This window comes from Vombatus ursinus, unplaced genomic scaffold, assembly GCF_900497805.2.
Source record: "Vombatus ursinus unplaced genomic scaffold, bare-nosed wombat genome assembly UNPS02014158.1, whole genome shotgun sequence".
Lineage (NCBI taxonomy): Eukaryota > Metazoa > Chordata > Mammalia > Diprotodontia > Vombatidae > Vombatus > Vombatus ursinus.
Window position 1 is genome coordinate 4,606,704 of NW_020953936.1, and position 18,160 is coordinate 4,624,863.

The 18,160-nt window shown below is 41.5% G+C and overlaps 1 protein-coding gene across 1 annotated transcript in view; it reads left to right on the plus strand.

Moving 5' to 3' along the window:
• The window catches only part of LOC114040841 (stimulated by retinoic acid gene 6 protein-like), a 161,601-nt gene that overhangs the window by 110,663 nt on the left and 32,778 nt on the right, over positions 1-18,160 (plus strand). The window contains exons 18-21 of the mRNA XM_027859044.1: positions 3,476-3,522; positions 5,656-5,896; positions 6,570-6,766; positions 7,736-7,855. Of these exons, the coding sequence (XP_027714845.1) occupies positions 3,476-3,522; positions 5,656-5,896; positions 6,570-6,766; positions 7,736-7,855 (605 nt within the window). The remainder of the gene's footprint in view (positions 1-3,475; positions 3,523-5,655; positions 5,897-6,569; positions 6,767-7,735; positions 7,856-18,160) is intronic.

The window sequence follows — 18,160 nt, forward strand, 5'->3', positions numbered from 1 at the left end:
GAGGAGGTAAAAGTTCTCCTTGAAACAAGGCCCAAAGGATATGGAGACAGCAACTGGCATTTTATCCTTCTTAGATATTGGCAGATTTCTTCCCCACTTTCCCCTTTTTGGCCAGCACCCAAAAGTTCACACTTTTGGATAGCTTGAATAATTTGCTTGCTCTTCACACATGTTAATTTCACTTGGTCCTCAATGATTCTGTGTGCCAGATAGTAAGAGTATTTCTCTCCATCTTACAGATAAAGAAACACTTTTGTGGTTCAGTTATTTTTCAGTCATGTCCGACTTTGTGACCCTATTTGGGCACAGAAACTAGCAAAGAAACTGGAGTGGTTTGCCACTTCCTTCTCCAGTCCATTTTACAGACAAGGAAACTGAGGCCAACAAGGTTAGGTGACTTGCCCAAGGTCACAAAGCTAGTAAGTATCTGAGGCTGGATTTGAACTTGGGTCTTCCTGACTCCAGGCCTGGTGCTCTAGCCACTGTACCACCTAGGAAAAAACTATATCATTAAAAGTGCTCACCCAACATTACAGCTGTGGCAGAACTCAAACCCAGGTGTTCTTGACATTATACTTCAGGGCCACATATGTTCTGCTAAGATGGAATTCCCTAGAGGACTTCCATCCAATATAACATAACATCTCTTTGAGATTCATATAATTAGTCATGCTTTCCTTTTAGGTTGGAATGGGAAGAAAAAACTACTGGCATAAATGAGGCTTGCATGGACCATACATCTACTACTGGCAAAAGGAGTCTTCATCTTGCAAAAACCAGAAGAAGCCCATCATGGATACAGAAGACTGTCTCCGATGTAATCAATGATGCAAAAGAGATTGTGGCTAGGCTCAATGACAAAAGTAAGTGAACAATGCTTTGATTGGAAGTGGCCCTGGCAAACACTGAAAGAGGAAATAGTCCTGGTTGTTGGCATGTTTCAAATTGACCAAGTAAAGCAGTACTGACTGTTTAATGGGTTAAAACTTAAATTTGGACTTGACAAAGTTTGCCGACTAATTCAAGGAAAACTCCCTCTTGTTGGCAAGGAATGAAGTGATGTTAAAATATCACACTAGATAACTCTACAATCTGAGTTTTAACTCAGAATTAGTTGAGAGCACTGATCACTTCCAAAGTCGGGCCAAAACAGCTGTTTTGGTTGTTGGAAACTACCCTAAGAGCCCTGTTGTCTGGGAATATGGCAGAAACAATCTCTAAGTACTAGACCTAGGTAATATAAATGTTATAATAAAACAAAATATCAGGTTTTGTTGGCAATATGTATGCAGTGTTTGTCCCAACAAGATGACTATGATCTACAGACAAGGTTCTAATCTTAGCATAAGCATTTCAACTGGAGCTTTAAGACCTTTTATTATGTTTGTAGTCAGCCTAAGGCTGGAAAATAGAACGGCACCAGCACCAGTACCAGTCCAAGGTCACACAGGCAGTAAATAGTAGAGCAGGATCTCAGCCCAATTCCTCTGACTCCAAATTCAATGCCCTTTCTCTCATGGCATGCTACCTTACAATATATATTTGTATTCGTACCAATCAGTAGAAAGAACAGATGCCTTAAAGAACAGCATCGTGCTCAGATTCTTTAAGAGTCTAGCCAAGGGCTCAGATTTTTATAATCTAGCCAATAGCTCACAATTATTCAGATTTCTTAAGAGTCTGGCCAGTATGGTGGATCTTTAATAAGCTTTGTCTTTTTCTGAAAGAAGACTTGGGTCGAATTCATTCGGGCAGGACTTGTGTGTTGTGATTTTTGGGGTCCCAGTACCCCTAAACCTCTAAACTTCAAAATATGGTTCCCTGACCAGGAAAAACTGTTTAATCCCAAACTCTTCTCCAGCCAAGCCTGGAAGATATGTAAATCTCCCCCCCCCCCCCCACCCCTTTCTTGCCCTGAAGTTGGTGGATTTCCAAGTACCTAGTAAGGCTTGGCTTGGAAGTGCTTTTCGGGCCTGACCTCTTGGGACCCATTAGGTCAGAGAGCTACGAGGCTATCTTTTATGCTCTCAGCCCAGTTGCTCTGTTTGAGGGCATGGACCTGGGCACACCTTTGGACTCCCTATCCAGAAGTGTAGACCCAATCCTCTCAATTCTCTTGGTGCTAGGGAATTGATAAAACTTCAGGTACTATTTTGTGCTTTTGGTTTTTTTGTTTCCTGAGGCTTATTCCAAATCCTTCCAGCCCCCAGACCCACAAAGAGTCAATCCTCTTCAATTCCTGAAGGTTTGCCTTTGGGCTTCTTTTACAAAATTAGGAAAATTTTAGTTTCTCTAATGAACTTAAAAAGAAAACGCTGGTGTTCTTTTGCAACACCGTGTGGCCTCAGTATCACCTGTAAAATTATAAGGCATTGCCCGTTTTGGGGACATTACAGCAAAATATTTTCTGAGTTAGGATATTGTAGCAGAGAAGGAAAATAGGTGGAGATTCCCTACATAATGACTTTTGTTGAACTTTCTCATGACCCCATTCTCAGAAGATTGTAAGATGCTAGTAGCTAGAGGAGCCCAACTAATGGAGAATAGGGATCAACTAGACTTTTTGGATGATCATCTTATGGCACCCCACACTTTGTTAGCACCACCTCCCCAGCTCCTATCTCCACTCCATTCTTCCCCCAACTCTTCCTTCTGTTCCCCATTTTGCCCAATACCTCCTGCTACTTTCCATTCTCCCCTCCCCTCGATTTCCATGCTCCCTCCCTCCTTGTCTACTCCCATTTCCCTTGGTTTTCCTACCCTTTTCCTCTATCCCACCCCCCTTCATTTCCTCCCTCATTTACCTTCCATGTCTCCCAAGTTGAATTTCCTCCCCAGGCCCATACCCCCAAGGCAACCCCTCCTAGGGCTTTGGACAAGGGCCTCACCTTGGCACTTCCTCCCTTGGCCCGTCCCTCCCTCCTCCAGTGCCAGCTAATCTTTCCCCTTACCAGCTGGATCCCCAACACCTTGCAGTCCAGTCCAGTTTCGATTTCCTATCCCCCTTCTTCCCAAGCACACCCCTTCCCACAGTGCCTTCAGGGCTTTTTCCCCTAACAGATGTGCCTGTCTAGTCCAGTGGGATAATTAGAGTTCATGTTCCATTCTCTTTCAGGTCAAAGAGAAATGGGGGCAATACTTAGAAGATCCCACTAAGTTTACTGAGTGCTTCAGGGACATGTCCCTACAATTCGAGCTTTCTTAGGGTGATTTGCATGTCTTCTTCTTCACCTATTATACCACTGAGGAGAAGAGGAGAATCTGGGAATCTGAATTCAATGTGGTCATTTCTTGTGAAATAGAAACTTCCTTTGAATTGATCACTTCTTTTTTTAAAAGCAGAAGGAAAAATTAGAAGTGGTAGTTTAATTGCTCTTGGCCCAAACACCTGTCACTACTGGTACTAGTTTACCTTATTAGAAGCTATGCCCATCAATACCTTCTAGTTTTTAACTAATTATGCTTTTATTTTCAGCTTCAAGTGAGCCTGTCGGCCAAGAGAGAATAAGTGGACCGCAGGAGGTAATTTTTACTAACAGTTTGAACTAATTCAGATTCTGCTGTGAAAACAATCCAGCCGTGGATCTAATGTTTTAAAAATGTCTTAGTTTATAGCATCCTATTGGAACTTGACACTGAGTTCATTACAAGAAAGAAGTAATTAGAAAGCCTAGGTGTGTTGAATACAGGCCACAGTGGCCTTTTATAGGCTTTGCAGCACATACAGCCCTTCTAAATTCTTTAAACCATTTCCTTTTAAATTCGAGGCTGAATTCAAGAGTTTGTGATCATAGGTAACCTTGATAGACTGAAGAAGGGCTCTATACAGATTCTTTTTTTAAGTAAGTATTTGAAGAGGAACCAACTTGAATATATTAGTGTTGTCTACACTAACCAAGGGCTGAAAATGGAAGAGGACAAATAACAGGTAAGCTAACAGATAAAGAGAATAAACTTGAACCTGGTATAAAATATAGGGAGTGAGCCACTATCAACAGGTGAAACATTTGACTAAAAGGAAAACTTATCAGCAAGGTAAATTTGAGTAATATGTGTAAAATATCAAGTTTTTTCATGTACAAGAGGGAAATCCATACCCCTCTCCTCTGTACTAACTGATCACAACATTCAAAGCAGTTTTGGGAAGGGCTGGGGAGAGAATGGAGTTAGCATTTATTAAGTACCTTCTATGTGCCATTTGATCCTGACAAAAACCTCTGAGGTAGGTGCTATTTTTCATCCTCATTTTACAATTGGGGAAACTGAGGCAGACTTGTGACTTGCCCAGAATCACACAGCTGGTAAATATCGGTCAGATCTGAACTCCAGTCTTCTGACTCCAGGCCTGGTGCTCCCCCCCACTGCACCTATAAGGAAGGTAATAAAGTATAAGCAAAGGCAACATCAAGATCATGGGAAGGACCAGCTGGTATTTTCCCATCAAGGATGAGAGGATTCCTTCAAAAGGACTGTAGTGCCTTGTACCTGCCCCTTTATCAGCCATTCAGCTTCATACATCAAGACATACCCAAACCCCATTTCTACAAGGAGTTGTCACAGCAAACTTTGTGAGCCTTGAACCCTAGGCTGCCACCCTTATGTGGAGCCAACTCTACTCCCACCCCAAACCTATTCCTCTTTTTTTTTTCCCTTCTGCATGCCATGTTTCACCACCACCACTACTATATTTTCATAATTATAGGTTTCCCTTGCTTTCTGTCTTTTATGGCTAGCATCTGATATCTACTTCCATACTGAGTCATCTAATCTGAACTTTTGTTTCTTTGCATAAAATTAGATTCTTATCCTGTTTCCCTATCTCTCTTCTCCCAGAACTATACGTGCCTCTACTCCTTCATTCATTAAATGGGTAGTCCAAAAGAAATTCTCCTTCCAACTTTTTTTTGCCAACGAACCTTGAGCCTTCATGTTAACAAACCTCAAAATACAAACAAAATGCACATATGAACACAAATTCTAAGTAGTGTTAGATAAGAGGGGGCTATGAAATTACTGGAAGAAACTTGAAATTGCTAAATATTTATAAAGGTAGACTAGATCCTTTTCTTGTCTACTTTGTCTAATTGAAACACACAAAAAAAAGTTAACACAAATGCCTACTACGTAAAAAGACCACTGCTAGAGACACAAAGATGGGAACATTTCCTGACATCTATTCAGGTAGATATTGTCAGCATTTTTCAATTCTTATGAATTTTGGGAAGGCCTTCCTAACATTTAAAATAGATTTCCCCAAGTAGCAATGGTCACAAGCATCAAGAAAACTCAGATAACAGAACATGCAATCTAGCAGATCCCAAAAATCTAGTCTGGTTGAAACACAGTATGTACTAGTACATGTTTGTGAATATGGAAAAGCTAAAAAACAGGATGGTACCAAAGCATGTTAAGAGCCTAAGGAGGGGTGAGGAGTCTGCAGCCTAGAGGCCCCATATGGCCATCTAGGTCCTCAAGTGCAGCCCTTTGACTGAATCCAAACGTTACAGAACAAATCTCCTTTATAGAAGGATTTGTTCTGTAAAACTTGGCCTCCATCAAAAGGCCACACCTAAGGACCTGAAAGGTCACAAGTGGCTTTGAGACTGCCTGTTCCCCACCCCTGGAAGACATTATAAACTTTTTTTCTCTTTCTAGAAACCACGTTTATTTAAAGAGATCATACTTGACAAAGCTCAACCATCAAAAGAAACTGATTCATTAATGAATGCCAGTAGTGGTGAATCAAGCAAGGAAGATATCTCAAGCATCAGTGCTGTTTCCACAAGATCTGCGTCTGATGAAGAGAAACTCTTGTCTGAAATCCAAGAGGAGAAACGAATACTAGAAGAATTAAAAGTGACTATGGACAAATCCCTCCCAATGTCACAGGACATGGGTTAGTGAATATCAAGCTAGACACAACTCCTCTAGTCTCCTCCCTCATTCAGTCTTGCATTTGAGTATAAAATAGTCTGGCTAATTCCTGATTAGACTGTTCTTGATGTACCCTATGACTTAGTCATCTAACTCCCTTTAAATATGAAGTTGCTACTAATCACTTGCTTATAAGTTTATCTTTAAGAGTGGAACAGTCTTATAGCTGTTACATATTTAGCCCTGAATAAGAATCTGATGCTGTTTTATGATTCTAGTGCCCAATACCTTGGTTCAAGAAAAAGGGATTTATGGATTTGGTCATGTAGCATAATTTAGCTTTCCTCACAGCAGAAGCAAAGGGAATATCCTTTGGGTATTGACAATCCTATGGGTTGTCAAGGTCTCTAAGATGGACTCACTATTAGTTCTCAACCCCTCTTAATTCTATTGTACCTTCCCTATGTTAATTGTGTCCTATTTACCCTGCATGTAGCTTGCTCTGCATATATTTGTTTGCATGTTGTCTCTCCCATTAGATTGTAAGATCCTTGAGGGGAGGGAAAATCTTTTACTGCCTCTTGTACCCCCAGCCTTTAGGACAGTACCTGACACATAGTTGGTGCTTAGTAAATGTTTATTAAGTATGTTATTGTAGCAGAATCATTAATGCTCTTTTTAAAAATTCAAAATAGCTAATATCCAAGAATCTTCAGAGGAAGACAGAGATTATTTTAGAAACAAATCTTCAAGAGAAGGCTATTTCACATCACTAGGTTCTCTGCCAAGCGACCTCCAGCCCCAAGCATATAAGCATGCATTGGAAAATATCAGAGGTGCCAAGAACAACATCAGAAAACTGTTGTACCAGCTCTATGAAGCAATTGAATTGGTAGGATTTTCTATGTTTTAAGCTACTGCTGAACCCAACCAGTTCCTTCCTAATAGTTTTACAAGTTTTCCAAGCTGGAAGGGACCTCAAGGCTGCAGCTTCCCCACTCCTGACTAATTCCTCTTCAAATAGCAATCATTTAAGAAGCGGGCCCCAACTTCTGTTTAATGCCCTAGTAAAGAAGAACCCATTCATTATTTCTCAAGGCAGCCCATTATCAGGACACTTTGAATATTGGTAAGTCAACCCCACTTGCTCCCTACACAAAAGTCCCTTATGTATAACCTAAATCTGCCTTTAGCTATGGCGTCTACATTCGTCCCTCCCACCCCCATTTTTCCTACTAGGAGTAATGGATAAACAAACAAAAAACCCTATCCTCTAGTCCATGTTAGCTCATTCAAGTACTTTAAAATCTTCCTTTCTCTAGACTAAACATTGTCTGTTCATCTGACATGGTCTTAAGGTCTCTCAACATTTTGACTGTTCCTTTGCTCTCTACTATATCTCAATGGTGTTCTTAAAATATAATGCCCAGAAATGATCATATTAGAAACATTTAGCTCTGGTCAGAGCTTATACCCTATGTGGGGACATTGCCTCTCGATGCTGCCTAAGATTGTATAAATTTGATGGATATTGAACTTATTCATTAAGCCCCACTGCCAGGGCTTTACCTTGCTAAAAGTAGCAACGTAGACCAGGAGGTGCAGAGGCAGTTGTATATGTGGGTGATGGGGGATGTTAAAGTGATAGAAGCAAGCTTGCTCCTAGATTCCACTTAGCCATGTAAGCCTTTCCATTATGGCAATTATCTTTTTATGAATGTACAAGAGGATGGCCTCCAACTATAGGGAAGGAATGATAAATTTCTGACTGCTTGATAAATCCAGCATGCTTCATTTCTGAAGAACACCATCATAAGGCAGCTGTATATCTTCAAGCTTTCCAAATGCTTTGTTCCACCAGACTTATCAAAGTAAGCAAGGTGCCGAGGATCGGCAGAATTACCATAAGGCCTTACTTGAATTGTGGATCAACTGGAATAGGAGCCAGTGTGAAAATGTGGATGATGATGAAGAGACACAGGTATCAGACTTATAGACACATGGAACATTAATGTCAAACTGACATCTGTTTGGGGATCAGACAGGGAACCTCATGAATTTTTATATAGTTTTGCTCCTATGTATTACAAATACCTAATTGCCTTAAGCTTCAAGGAGCATTCAAATAGGAAAACTTTACTACATAAATATTGGAGGAGAGTGAGAAGTTACAATTGGGGGAATTGTGAAAGGTCTACCATAGGAGAATAATACAAGAACTAAACTTTGAAGTCAAGCAGGGACTCTCGTGACATCAGGACTAAAGTATTTTCTAGGCATGTAAGTAGTCTATTTTGTTTCAAGGTAGGAATCCCAAGTTTGGGGGAATGGCAACTAGGTAGCTTCGGTGGAACTGAATATATAAAAAGGGAGAAGGAAAGTAAAATATAGCTAGAAAGGTAAATAGAAAATGGATTGTAAAAAAAAAAAAAATCCTAGAGGCAACAAAAAACCATGCAAAGTTCCCAAATAAGGATTATGGCAGGCTTCTGCTTTAGGAAGATAATTTTGGTTGCCTTGTGGAAACTGATCAGAGAAAAAGATAGATAAGAGACCAGAAATCTAGATGAAAGGCTGTCATGATAGTCTGGGTAAGGCAACAAGGGTCTGAACCAGGGTGGGGGCATTATGAGTATAAGGGAACAAGTGGAAGATGTGGAATTGATAAGACTTTACAACTGGATATGGGGGTGGTGGAGTGATTGAGGAAGCAGGCATAATGACAAGGCTGAAAACTGAGGGTAACTAGAAGAATGGTGTTGGCCACTAGGTAAGGCCTGAAGCCAGTGCACATTTTTAATGGAGATAAAGAGACCAGGTTAAGATGAACTGGTAAACAACATGATAACATTCCTAACATACCATATCAAACATGTTAAAAGCCCTTATCTTCAGGAAGTCTTGGATTTCAGTGCCTTTTAAAATGATATTCTATAAAACTCAGTTTAAGGCACCTATATAGACCATAGATCTGACTTACTATGCTAACTAGGGGAAATTGTCTCAAACAAATCATAGGAGACTAAGAAAATAAAATGGCACCATGCTCTTAGAGTTCAAGGTAAACTCATAATTCTGAGACCTCAACACTCTTAGTAGCACTTTGGTTGCCAATTACTTGTTCATTAACAACCCAAGCTGATTTTGAAACTTTCTGGATCCCTCCAAAGCTGTAGTGAACCTCCCATCTGAAGTATCATAGACAAATAGTGTATCTTTGTAGGCATACCTATGATTCCCTCAATTGGTACTCATGGCTTCTGTAGCTTTCATGGATACTAAATGTAATAAGTGAAAATAAAATGGCAAAAATATAACAAAAGAGGCTTTAAGATGAATTGGGGGAGATTTCAAGGAGGATGGGGACTTCTGCAAGATCAGAAAAAGGGTAAAATGAGGAGAAGAAGAAAGCTATTGTCAGCAGAGGTACTTGAAAGGTACTGAGATTTTTCAGTATCATCCAGGTAGCTGAAGTATGACTCTTCAAATCTAGTGGGAGCTATTTTCTAACTGAGGGGGGGGGGCTGTTGTCAGAAATCTGGCTTTTAAAGTGTGCTTCTGGAGGAAGATTGTCTTGCCACCTTGCTTTTTGGGGGATGAGAGGGGAAACTAGGGAGAATGTCAGGTTGGGAATAAGGGAAAGGATTCTAGGGATAAGACTATCAAGGCTCTTGGGAAACTTGTCAGGTATTTTGTTTTTGTCTCCTGATCTACTGTGCAAGAAGCTGTATCTAAGTGACCACTCCTTAATATGCAGAAGAAATAAGTATAAAAATCAACCTTAGTCTGGTGTAGCGAGGTGACAAGGGTCATATGAATCCGGACTCTAGAAGGCCCAGGGTATTTGAAGGAAGCAGAGACTGGGATAAGACTGAGGCAAGTAATCTTACTTGGGGAGGGGGAAGATCAGCTAGAGCTCCAGAGATGACAAGCAACAAGTAACTAGATAGGAAGGAGTAAACTACAAAAGACAAATTGCTTGCTGAGTTGTAGCAGAAAGAACAAAGAAGTAATATCCCAGTTCTTCCTGACCCTGTATTGGGTGTTTGAGAGGAGGAGCAGTCAGCCTTGGAGAAGGCATCAAGGTAGATAGCTTCAGGAGAAAGCTAGATTTCATGAATTACCAGAACATTCCGAAGGAATATAAGGAAAAAGACCTAGAATCAAAAGGTCATAGGTAAGAGCTGAAAGGAGTCTTGGAGGCATCTCTTTTTTCCTAGCAAAGGAAGAAACAAGGGGCTTGGGGAGTTTGAACTTTCCAAGCTCCAAGAGAAGCCAGGACTGAAACTTGGGTCTTCTGACTCCCAAGTTATGTGATCTTCCTCTAAAACTACAAAAAAGACCCCCAGAAGGAACAGAAGAAGATGGAACAGATAAGCTTAGAGCTGAGTTTATTATAGATTATGAAGAGGTATCCCAGATATAAATCATCTTTGCTGATCCTGCAGAAGCATAGGTTCTCCAGGCCAGGTGGCTCATATGAGAGAGGCAGGAAGAAAATGACTCGAGAGAAGGCCCTTGTGTGACAGTGGGCAAGTCACTTAATCTCGATTGCCTCACCAAAAAAAAAAAAAAAAAGAGAGAGAGAGAGAGAGAAGGGCCTGACCTCCACAGCACCCTCGGACACAGCCCAAAGAAAAAGAGAAAGACAGCAAATAAGTAGCTGGTACTAGGAGGGAGGAGAAGTAGGAAGTCAACACCTGGGGCCTAGCACTCATTACATCATGCTAATTCTAGCTACAGACCACAACAGTCCATTATGATGCTTCACAGGGGCAGCTAGGTGGCACAGTGGATACAGCACTTGCCCTCAGACACTTACTAGCTGTGTGACCCTGGTCAAGACCAATTGCCTCCCATCCCCCCTCCCAAAAAAAAATGACCTGGCCTTACTGAAGAGACTGGAATAAGAAAAACAACTGGAGAGAGGGAGTGCAGGGTATTGAAATAATCTAGCTGACAAGGTACTGAAGCAGTATAATAGCAAGGAGAACAAAGAGATCCTTTCAGTCAATAGATCTTGTCAACTAATTTTTTTCTTTTTCCTATAATTTTCCCCCCCAAATCTAAAGATGACTTTTGAACCTGAGTGACTAGAAGAATGGTGGTACTAATAACAGGAAAGGGAACCTAAAGAAGTTTCTACAGTTGGCAAAAACTTTAGAATTCATCATATTTATTTTGCTGATGAGGACTGAGGTACAAAACATCTTCCCCACAGTCCCATAGGAAATAAGGAAGAGTAGGGGTTTGAATCAACCAATCCAGCACTCTTTAAAAAAAAAATGTGTCAACTATTTCCAGTTGCCTACTGGATATCTATGTCTGTATGACTATGAGTGTGTAGCTTCTAAATCTACTCAAAAGCAAAGCAATTAAAGAGGAGGTGATAGAAGGCAGAGGATGTTATAAGGCCTTTTTTTTCCCAGAAATCTGGAATTTGTACAGCAACTGCATACTTACTAAGATCTTTCTGTCCTAACTTCTTCTTGCAGCTCCTGGAAATTCGAACTCTAGACATGTCCAACAACATTACCCAGAAATTACAGTCAGCCTTCATGGACCTCATGCCTAAAGTCCAAGGTCTCCCAAGCAGCCTACAAGACAAGCTCCAACAGGCCTGTTATGACATGCAGGTGCTTCATACCACCTTTTCCCTAAGTAATGGGTTTGAAGATCTAGACAAGCATCAACTGACCCAGAGCCAGTTTAAGCTGACCCAAGCCCAGCGAAGTATAGAAGAACTGTTTTGTTTCTTAGAGGATAGTACTCTTTCTGGTTAGAGTGTAGAACCACTTTTCCCCCACTGAACATCCCTTCACAGGTAACGGTACTCCCTAAGAAAAAAAAAGTCTTGAATTATGATATGAAATCGGGCTGATATTTTTCAGATTCCTGGCAAGCAGTCTTGTGCTAGTTTATAGTTAATAACTGCATTCTGTATACATTTCAGATTATGCAAATAAAGTTATGTTGAAAATTAATTTATTCAGACTGTGGGCTATTTAAATGCAAAACAGATAATAGATTTGAGGTAGCAAAGGGTAGAGTGCAGGACCTGGAATCAGGAAGACACAAATTCAAATATAACCTTGGACCCTCAATACCTGTATGACCCTGGGTGGGTCATTTAACCCCTATTTGCCTCTGTTTCCTCATCTGTAAAAATTATTATAACAGTACCTACCTCCCAGCCTTGGAGGGAGGACCAAATGAGAGAATAATTGTAGAGGGCTTGGCACTATGCCTGATACAGTGTGATTATCTTTTTTTTTCACCCACTAGGGGCCTATTCCAGGCCATGAATTTCCTTGTTCTCTATCACCACTCCCCCTCCATTGAAGGGGAAGGAGCAGCAGGATGCAGAAAATCCAAGGCCCTTGCTGCAAAGTGACCTGTCTATTTTGGAGATAATGAGATTAGTTCTTGAGGGTTTTAGTTTAGGGCAAAGTATTAGTTCCTTGTAGCTTCTTTTCTCAGCACAGACGGAAAGCTTAAACTAGTGATTCTGAATAATTCATAAAATGCTCTCAACCTCTAGGTGATAGATTGCCAAATTAAGGAGACAATCTCCAACCAGTTGAACTTCATATAATCAATTATCCAAAAGTTACTCCACCCCCACCCTAATCAGAGTATAACAAACACCAACTTGGGACACAATTTTTTTTTTTTCTGGTCTAGTAACATTTTTTAAAAAGCAAATAACCAGCAAAAATGTAAAATGGCAGAGAGAGACAATTAAATGTGCTACTGTCAGGAGGCAACAAAACAAAAGAGAGAATGAATGTAATTCTTCATTGTTCCAGCACTTTCTCACTATCCAAAAATGAGCAGCCCCATGTGCTATGGGGCTTAAAGTTGCCTCTTTCAGCTGCTCCCTTCTTCTCCAATGCATCATTTCACCCCTTTCCTAAGAGATTTTTTAAAAAACTGTCAGAAGTAGAAAACTGTTCAGATCCCAGAGTCCTTTAATATCTTCTCTGGCTAGAAAAGAAGTAAAACTCCCAGGATCTTTCTTATTTAGGCCACCTCAAAAGGCACCCAGCAGCACAGGCAACATCACCATAAAGGGTAGAGTCGGCAATTAATCTGTTTTGAGAATCTGTTGTGGGTAAGCTGGCCTGGACATGTGGTTTAGTGTAAAGAATTATTGACTTGGCTTCCCACCACCTCCATGTTCCTTCTAGCTGTTTCCAGGGGATGAAGGTCACAGTTCCCCCACAGCATAGGCCCTATGAAAGTGGGACACCTTTCCCCTCCCCTCTTTTGTCCCAGCTCCAACAAAGGAGCTTGGGATCTCTTCTGTGTTTGCCCATCTCTGTTTCAGGTGCTGGTGGTAAACTCACACCAAACCTGAGTCATGATGGCAACCTTGGAGCCAGGATTTCGAGTGGGATGGTGTATGTCCCAAATTCTTGTGAGAACTCCATGGAGTCTGAAAGCTCAGTGTGGCCCAAAATGAGAAGCCCATTTTCTTTGCCTGTCTTTACTCTTTCTTTTGCTCATTGGGTTGAAAAAGGCCCTTTAAGGATAAGCAAGGGTTGGTTTAAAGAAATTACCAAATTGGTAATTTCTATAAAAGACGTATCTTCTACAAAATTTTATTTTGGGTAATGTAACACTGGCTACTCTAGCCATTGATGACTGAAAGCCAACTATTTCACCTCCTCCAGGATTCTTCAATACCCTTAATGAGGTTGGGTGTGCCTGGGCTCTCAGTGAAGGTGTGCCCCAAAGTGTGTGTATGTGTATGGGGGGGCGCTCCCCTACACTCATTTGCACTTAACCACTCTCAGTTTAGCTTTTACAAAGAAACATTTACTTCAAAGGAGTAATCAAACATATGAACTTTCCCACATGAGAGGAATCATTCTTCCCTTCCTCACACACATCAGTCTTTGGACAGGAGAAAGGAATTAGGTTCACTATTCAATTCCATTAGAGCACAGTCCTAGTTTCAAGTTCAAAATCTGTTTTGGGTTTCAGTCCAGGCACCCTGGCTTTTCCAGGTTTCTCTGCCAGGCTGGCTAGATACAGCAGCCCACCTGGAAGCCTGACTCCAAGGTCACCACGGCTGGGTTTCCCAGTCCAGCGGCTATCATCACTGGCCCCTGCAACAGAGGGCAAACAGAACTGTAACAAAACAACCAGACTCATTTCTTGCAGGCAGGCTAAGCAAGCACATGGGAAGAAGGTCTTCTACCTTTTGGTTCAACTTGTGACACATGAGTTGTAAGTGAAGTATAGTCTTCAACTTCTGGATGCAATAGGGAAAACCAGGCAGAAAGATCTCAAGACTGTCCCTGTCTGGTCAGACATAGCCCATTCTGTTTGGGTCAACGAAAGGAGATCCCCTCCTACCCATCTAACCCATGTTAGATGATCTGGGCATGTTCCAAGCCCCATTACAGGAATAATTGTGATCTTCATCTGTACATGTGGGATTGCATGATACCATATTATCAGCTGTTTGGAAACTTACTGTTATGATACTGGGGAAGCAAGTGAAAGGACATTGCACCAGACAGAACTGCTCTCAATTTGGGACGAGGACTGCATTAAAAATGTGGCCTTGCCAATTTGCCAGGGACAGCTAATTTCAAATGGGGAAATGTGTAAGGAGGCTTGACCAGATCACCTAACATGGAAGTACCAGGATTCTCAGAATTCCCCTAGCTCAAGGATGGGAGATCCCTCCTTTGATTGGCTTCATAATCAGAAGAGGTTGTACCTTTACATTTAGCCGGACTGGGATAATTTCTGTCCTGCTCATTCTTCTCTGCTGCTTCCAGGAGGTAAAGGTAACAGTTCACCCATAACATGAGCCCCACAATATCCCCTTCCCTCTCCTACTCTGGCTCCAAGAAATGGGTCTAGGGTCTCTGTTCTGTGTGGTTTGCCCTGCTCAATTTCAGATGATCTCCCTCTGAACCTGGGTGCTCAAGTCATGGCAAACTTGAAGTCAAAACTGCAGGTGGGATGGTGCAGACAGCCAGCTCAGGAGGAAAACCTTGAAAAGCCAGGGGGCCAGAATTTGGTCCCTAGGGGGTCGAGACCTAGAATTGAGGACTATGCTACATTGGAACTGAGCTGAACTGTGAACCTAACCACCTCCCTGCCCTGTGATGCCTCCCTCCCTTCCACTGAGGTGGTACAAGGTGTGAGGAGGGCTACACCTTGCAAGTTTTGGGGGGGAAGGCAGTGGCTGTCTATTTGACGTTCAACCTTTGAAGTTCATAACTTTGTAAGCTTTTCTTTTAATCACGGACGTGAAATCAAGACTTTGGATCTAGTTCCAGGTCACTCATATATTAGTTTGTGTGACTGGCAAGTCATTTACCTCTTAATCTCTCAGTCTTTAAAAGGGAAGGAGAGTGGACTAGACGGTCTATAATGTCTTTTCCAGCTCTAACATAGGATTGCTGTATTTGCATGCTCTGGTCAAAGGGGACAGTTATGATTAGTTGGGTACAGCCAAAGCAAGGAAGCTTCTAGGGACCAGATGATCAGTCTCCATGATAATGAAGACCAGGCAGTATAATTTGGAAGCCAAACAGAGCATGGTTTTTCTCAATCATGGGGCAAGGGCTGGATTTCTTCAGGCCCTAAACTGGGAATTCAGAAGTGGAGACATCTAAACTTCTTATATGCTAAAACCCAGTAACACTTATTTGTGGGGTGAGAGGGGTGCCCTTCCATCCCAGTTGGGGAAACAGGTTCTAGAAGGAAAAATGCTTAATGGTCTTGTCAAAGAGAATCTGTCAGAAGAAGAGGAAGGGAATAAGCATTTACATAGTACCTACTCTGCTTGGCACTCAGGAATAGGCAAGAATACAGTCCAGACAAGATTCTCTTTTCAAAGTCAAGAACTGCAGGGCAGCTAGGTGGTGTGGTGGATAAAGCACCGGCCCTGGATTCAGGAGGACCCGAGTTCAATTATCAACCTCAGACAACACTTGCCAAGGGTCACACAGCTAGTAAGTCACTTAACCCCATTGCCTAACACACACAAAAAAAGGAAGTTAAGAACTAGAACAAATAAGGGAAATTAAAAGTGAGGCTTGATTACCCATGTTTTTATTCCTAGCACCAGCTGTCACTTGTTACATTTCCTTTTTCTTTATTTTAATGCACTTATTGGTTACCCTCTAGTGTTCACTGGTTACCTCTTGGATGCTTAAAGTTTTTGTGTGCTGCTATCAGGGGGCAGGGAAAGGGAGGAGGGAAAATATTCTGGGGCTGTCCCACAGTATAAATTGGGGGATGGAAACTCAGGTCTGAGGGGTAATGGCAGTGAGAAACTGGTAGGGAGTATTAGTGAGCACTATTATAATGGTATGGTAATTATAACTAAATGGTAATTATAATTAAAAGCTACCAAAACACAGGGACAGTGGAGTTCAATGGACCTATGGCATCATAAAGTTGCTGTTCCTCATACTATAAAGGAAGAAAAGACAAATCTAAACATAGTCATCTATATGATTTTAGCCTAGGAAACTTTATCAGGTAGGTAGCAATGTCAGTTCAGGAAAGTTCCTGAGAAGAGCAAAATTTTTCTTTTCCTGAATTGGCAGAGGTTTAAGGTAAATTAGGTTGTTTGTAAGCATCATTTAATAAGTAGTTTCTGTCACTGCTCAAGACAGTTTTGACCCAAACATGACCCAGGCACCCATAATAGGTGCACAGATACTCAGGATACTCCTCCCTCCCCCAGAATACCCACCCCCAACCTCCCCAGATCACCTTTTAGCAAACACCCCTTAGAAGGCTCCAGGCTCTGAAGCAGTGGCCACTAAGAGCCCAGCTGTCCTTTCATTTCTATGTGCAGTCACACAGGATTGAATAGGCATGGATGAGTTTCAATCAGCACTACACCTCACTGTCTTTCACTCCAAACCCATCACTCTTCCACACTTCTGTAGAGGGCACCACCATCCTTCCAGGAACTCAGGTTTATAACCTTGGTGTCATCTTTGACACCTCACTACACATTACTACTATATATTAAAGCAATTGGCAAATCTTGTTTCTAATTTTACAATATCTCTCAAATCTGTCCTCTTCTCTCCATTCACATAGCCAGTACTCTAGGGTAAGCCCTTATCACTTTTCACCTGGACTCCTGCAATAGCAGCCTATTTGGTCTTCCTGCCTCAAGTCTGTCCCCCTTTGATCTAATTTACTTACACCCAAGCTGCCAAAGTGATATTTCCAAAGCCTAGGTCAGGGGTAGGGAAAATATAAAACTTGGACTCAGTCAAAAGGCCACATCCAAGGACCTAGAAGACCACATGTGGCCTCCAGGCCACAAGTGCTTAGTAGATGTTACTTTTACCATACTAACTTAAAAGCAATTTCTTCCTCCTGTAATATCCCATACTGTTATAACTGACCTCTTCAGTGCAATTCATCATATTCAAACTTGTCTTTTAGCTACATGTGCACTTTACCTCATCCCCCAAGTAGTCCTGAGGCAGGTACTATTTCTTTTAAAAAAAAATAACCTTCAGTTAGCACAGTATCTTCAACAAAGCAAGCAAAGGTTTAATATAATACATATTTCTTGATTTGACCAGCAAAGCCAGAGAAATATAAATTTTAAACATTATATATTCATGCAGCTTCACCTCCGTAGGGCCCTCACTGTAGCCCCTTTGTTAATATACCAATTCCCCCACAGCAAAGATTTTAAACCTGCTCTCTTCTCAAGCCTCCAACCCCAGGCCTATTTCCTACTGGTGACTGACTTCAGCACCTACTTTCCTCACATTTGAATTTACCAGTCCCTTAAACTATCATCCTATGTCTTATTCCGGCAAACTCCTAGAGAAGAAAAAAATTTTTTCGATTCATTGTTTTCTTCTACTCCTGTTCACTTTTGCAATATGACTTCTGAGCTTATGACTACTCTCAACTGAAATTACTCCCTCCAAGATTACCAATGATTTCGTAAGATTGTAAGACTTGGAGAGGAAGGCACCGGAGAAGCCAAGTAACCTAACAGATAAGGAAGCACAGAGATATGAAGTGATTTATCCAAGGTCACATAACCCATTGTTGGTAGAGCTAGGACTCAAAGGTAATTCCTGATTCCAAATCCAGAACACTTTCCACTGTGCCTCCATCCGATGTACTTTTTTTACTTCTTATCCTTTATGACCACTCCCTACTTCTGGACCTTCTCTCCTTACGGGAGAGAGAGAGAGAGAGAGAGAGAGAGAGAGAGAGAGAGAGTGTGTGTGTGTGTGTGTGTGTGTGTGTGTGTGTGTGTGTGTGTGTG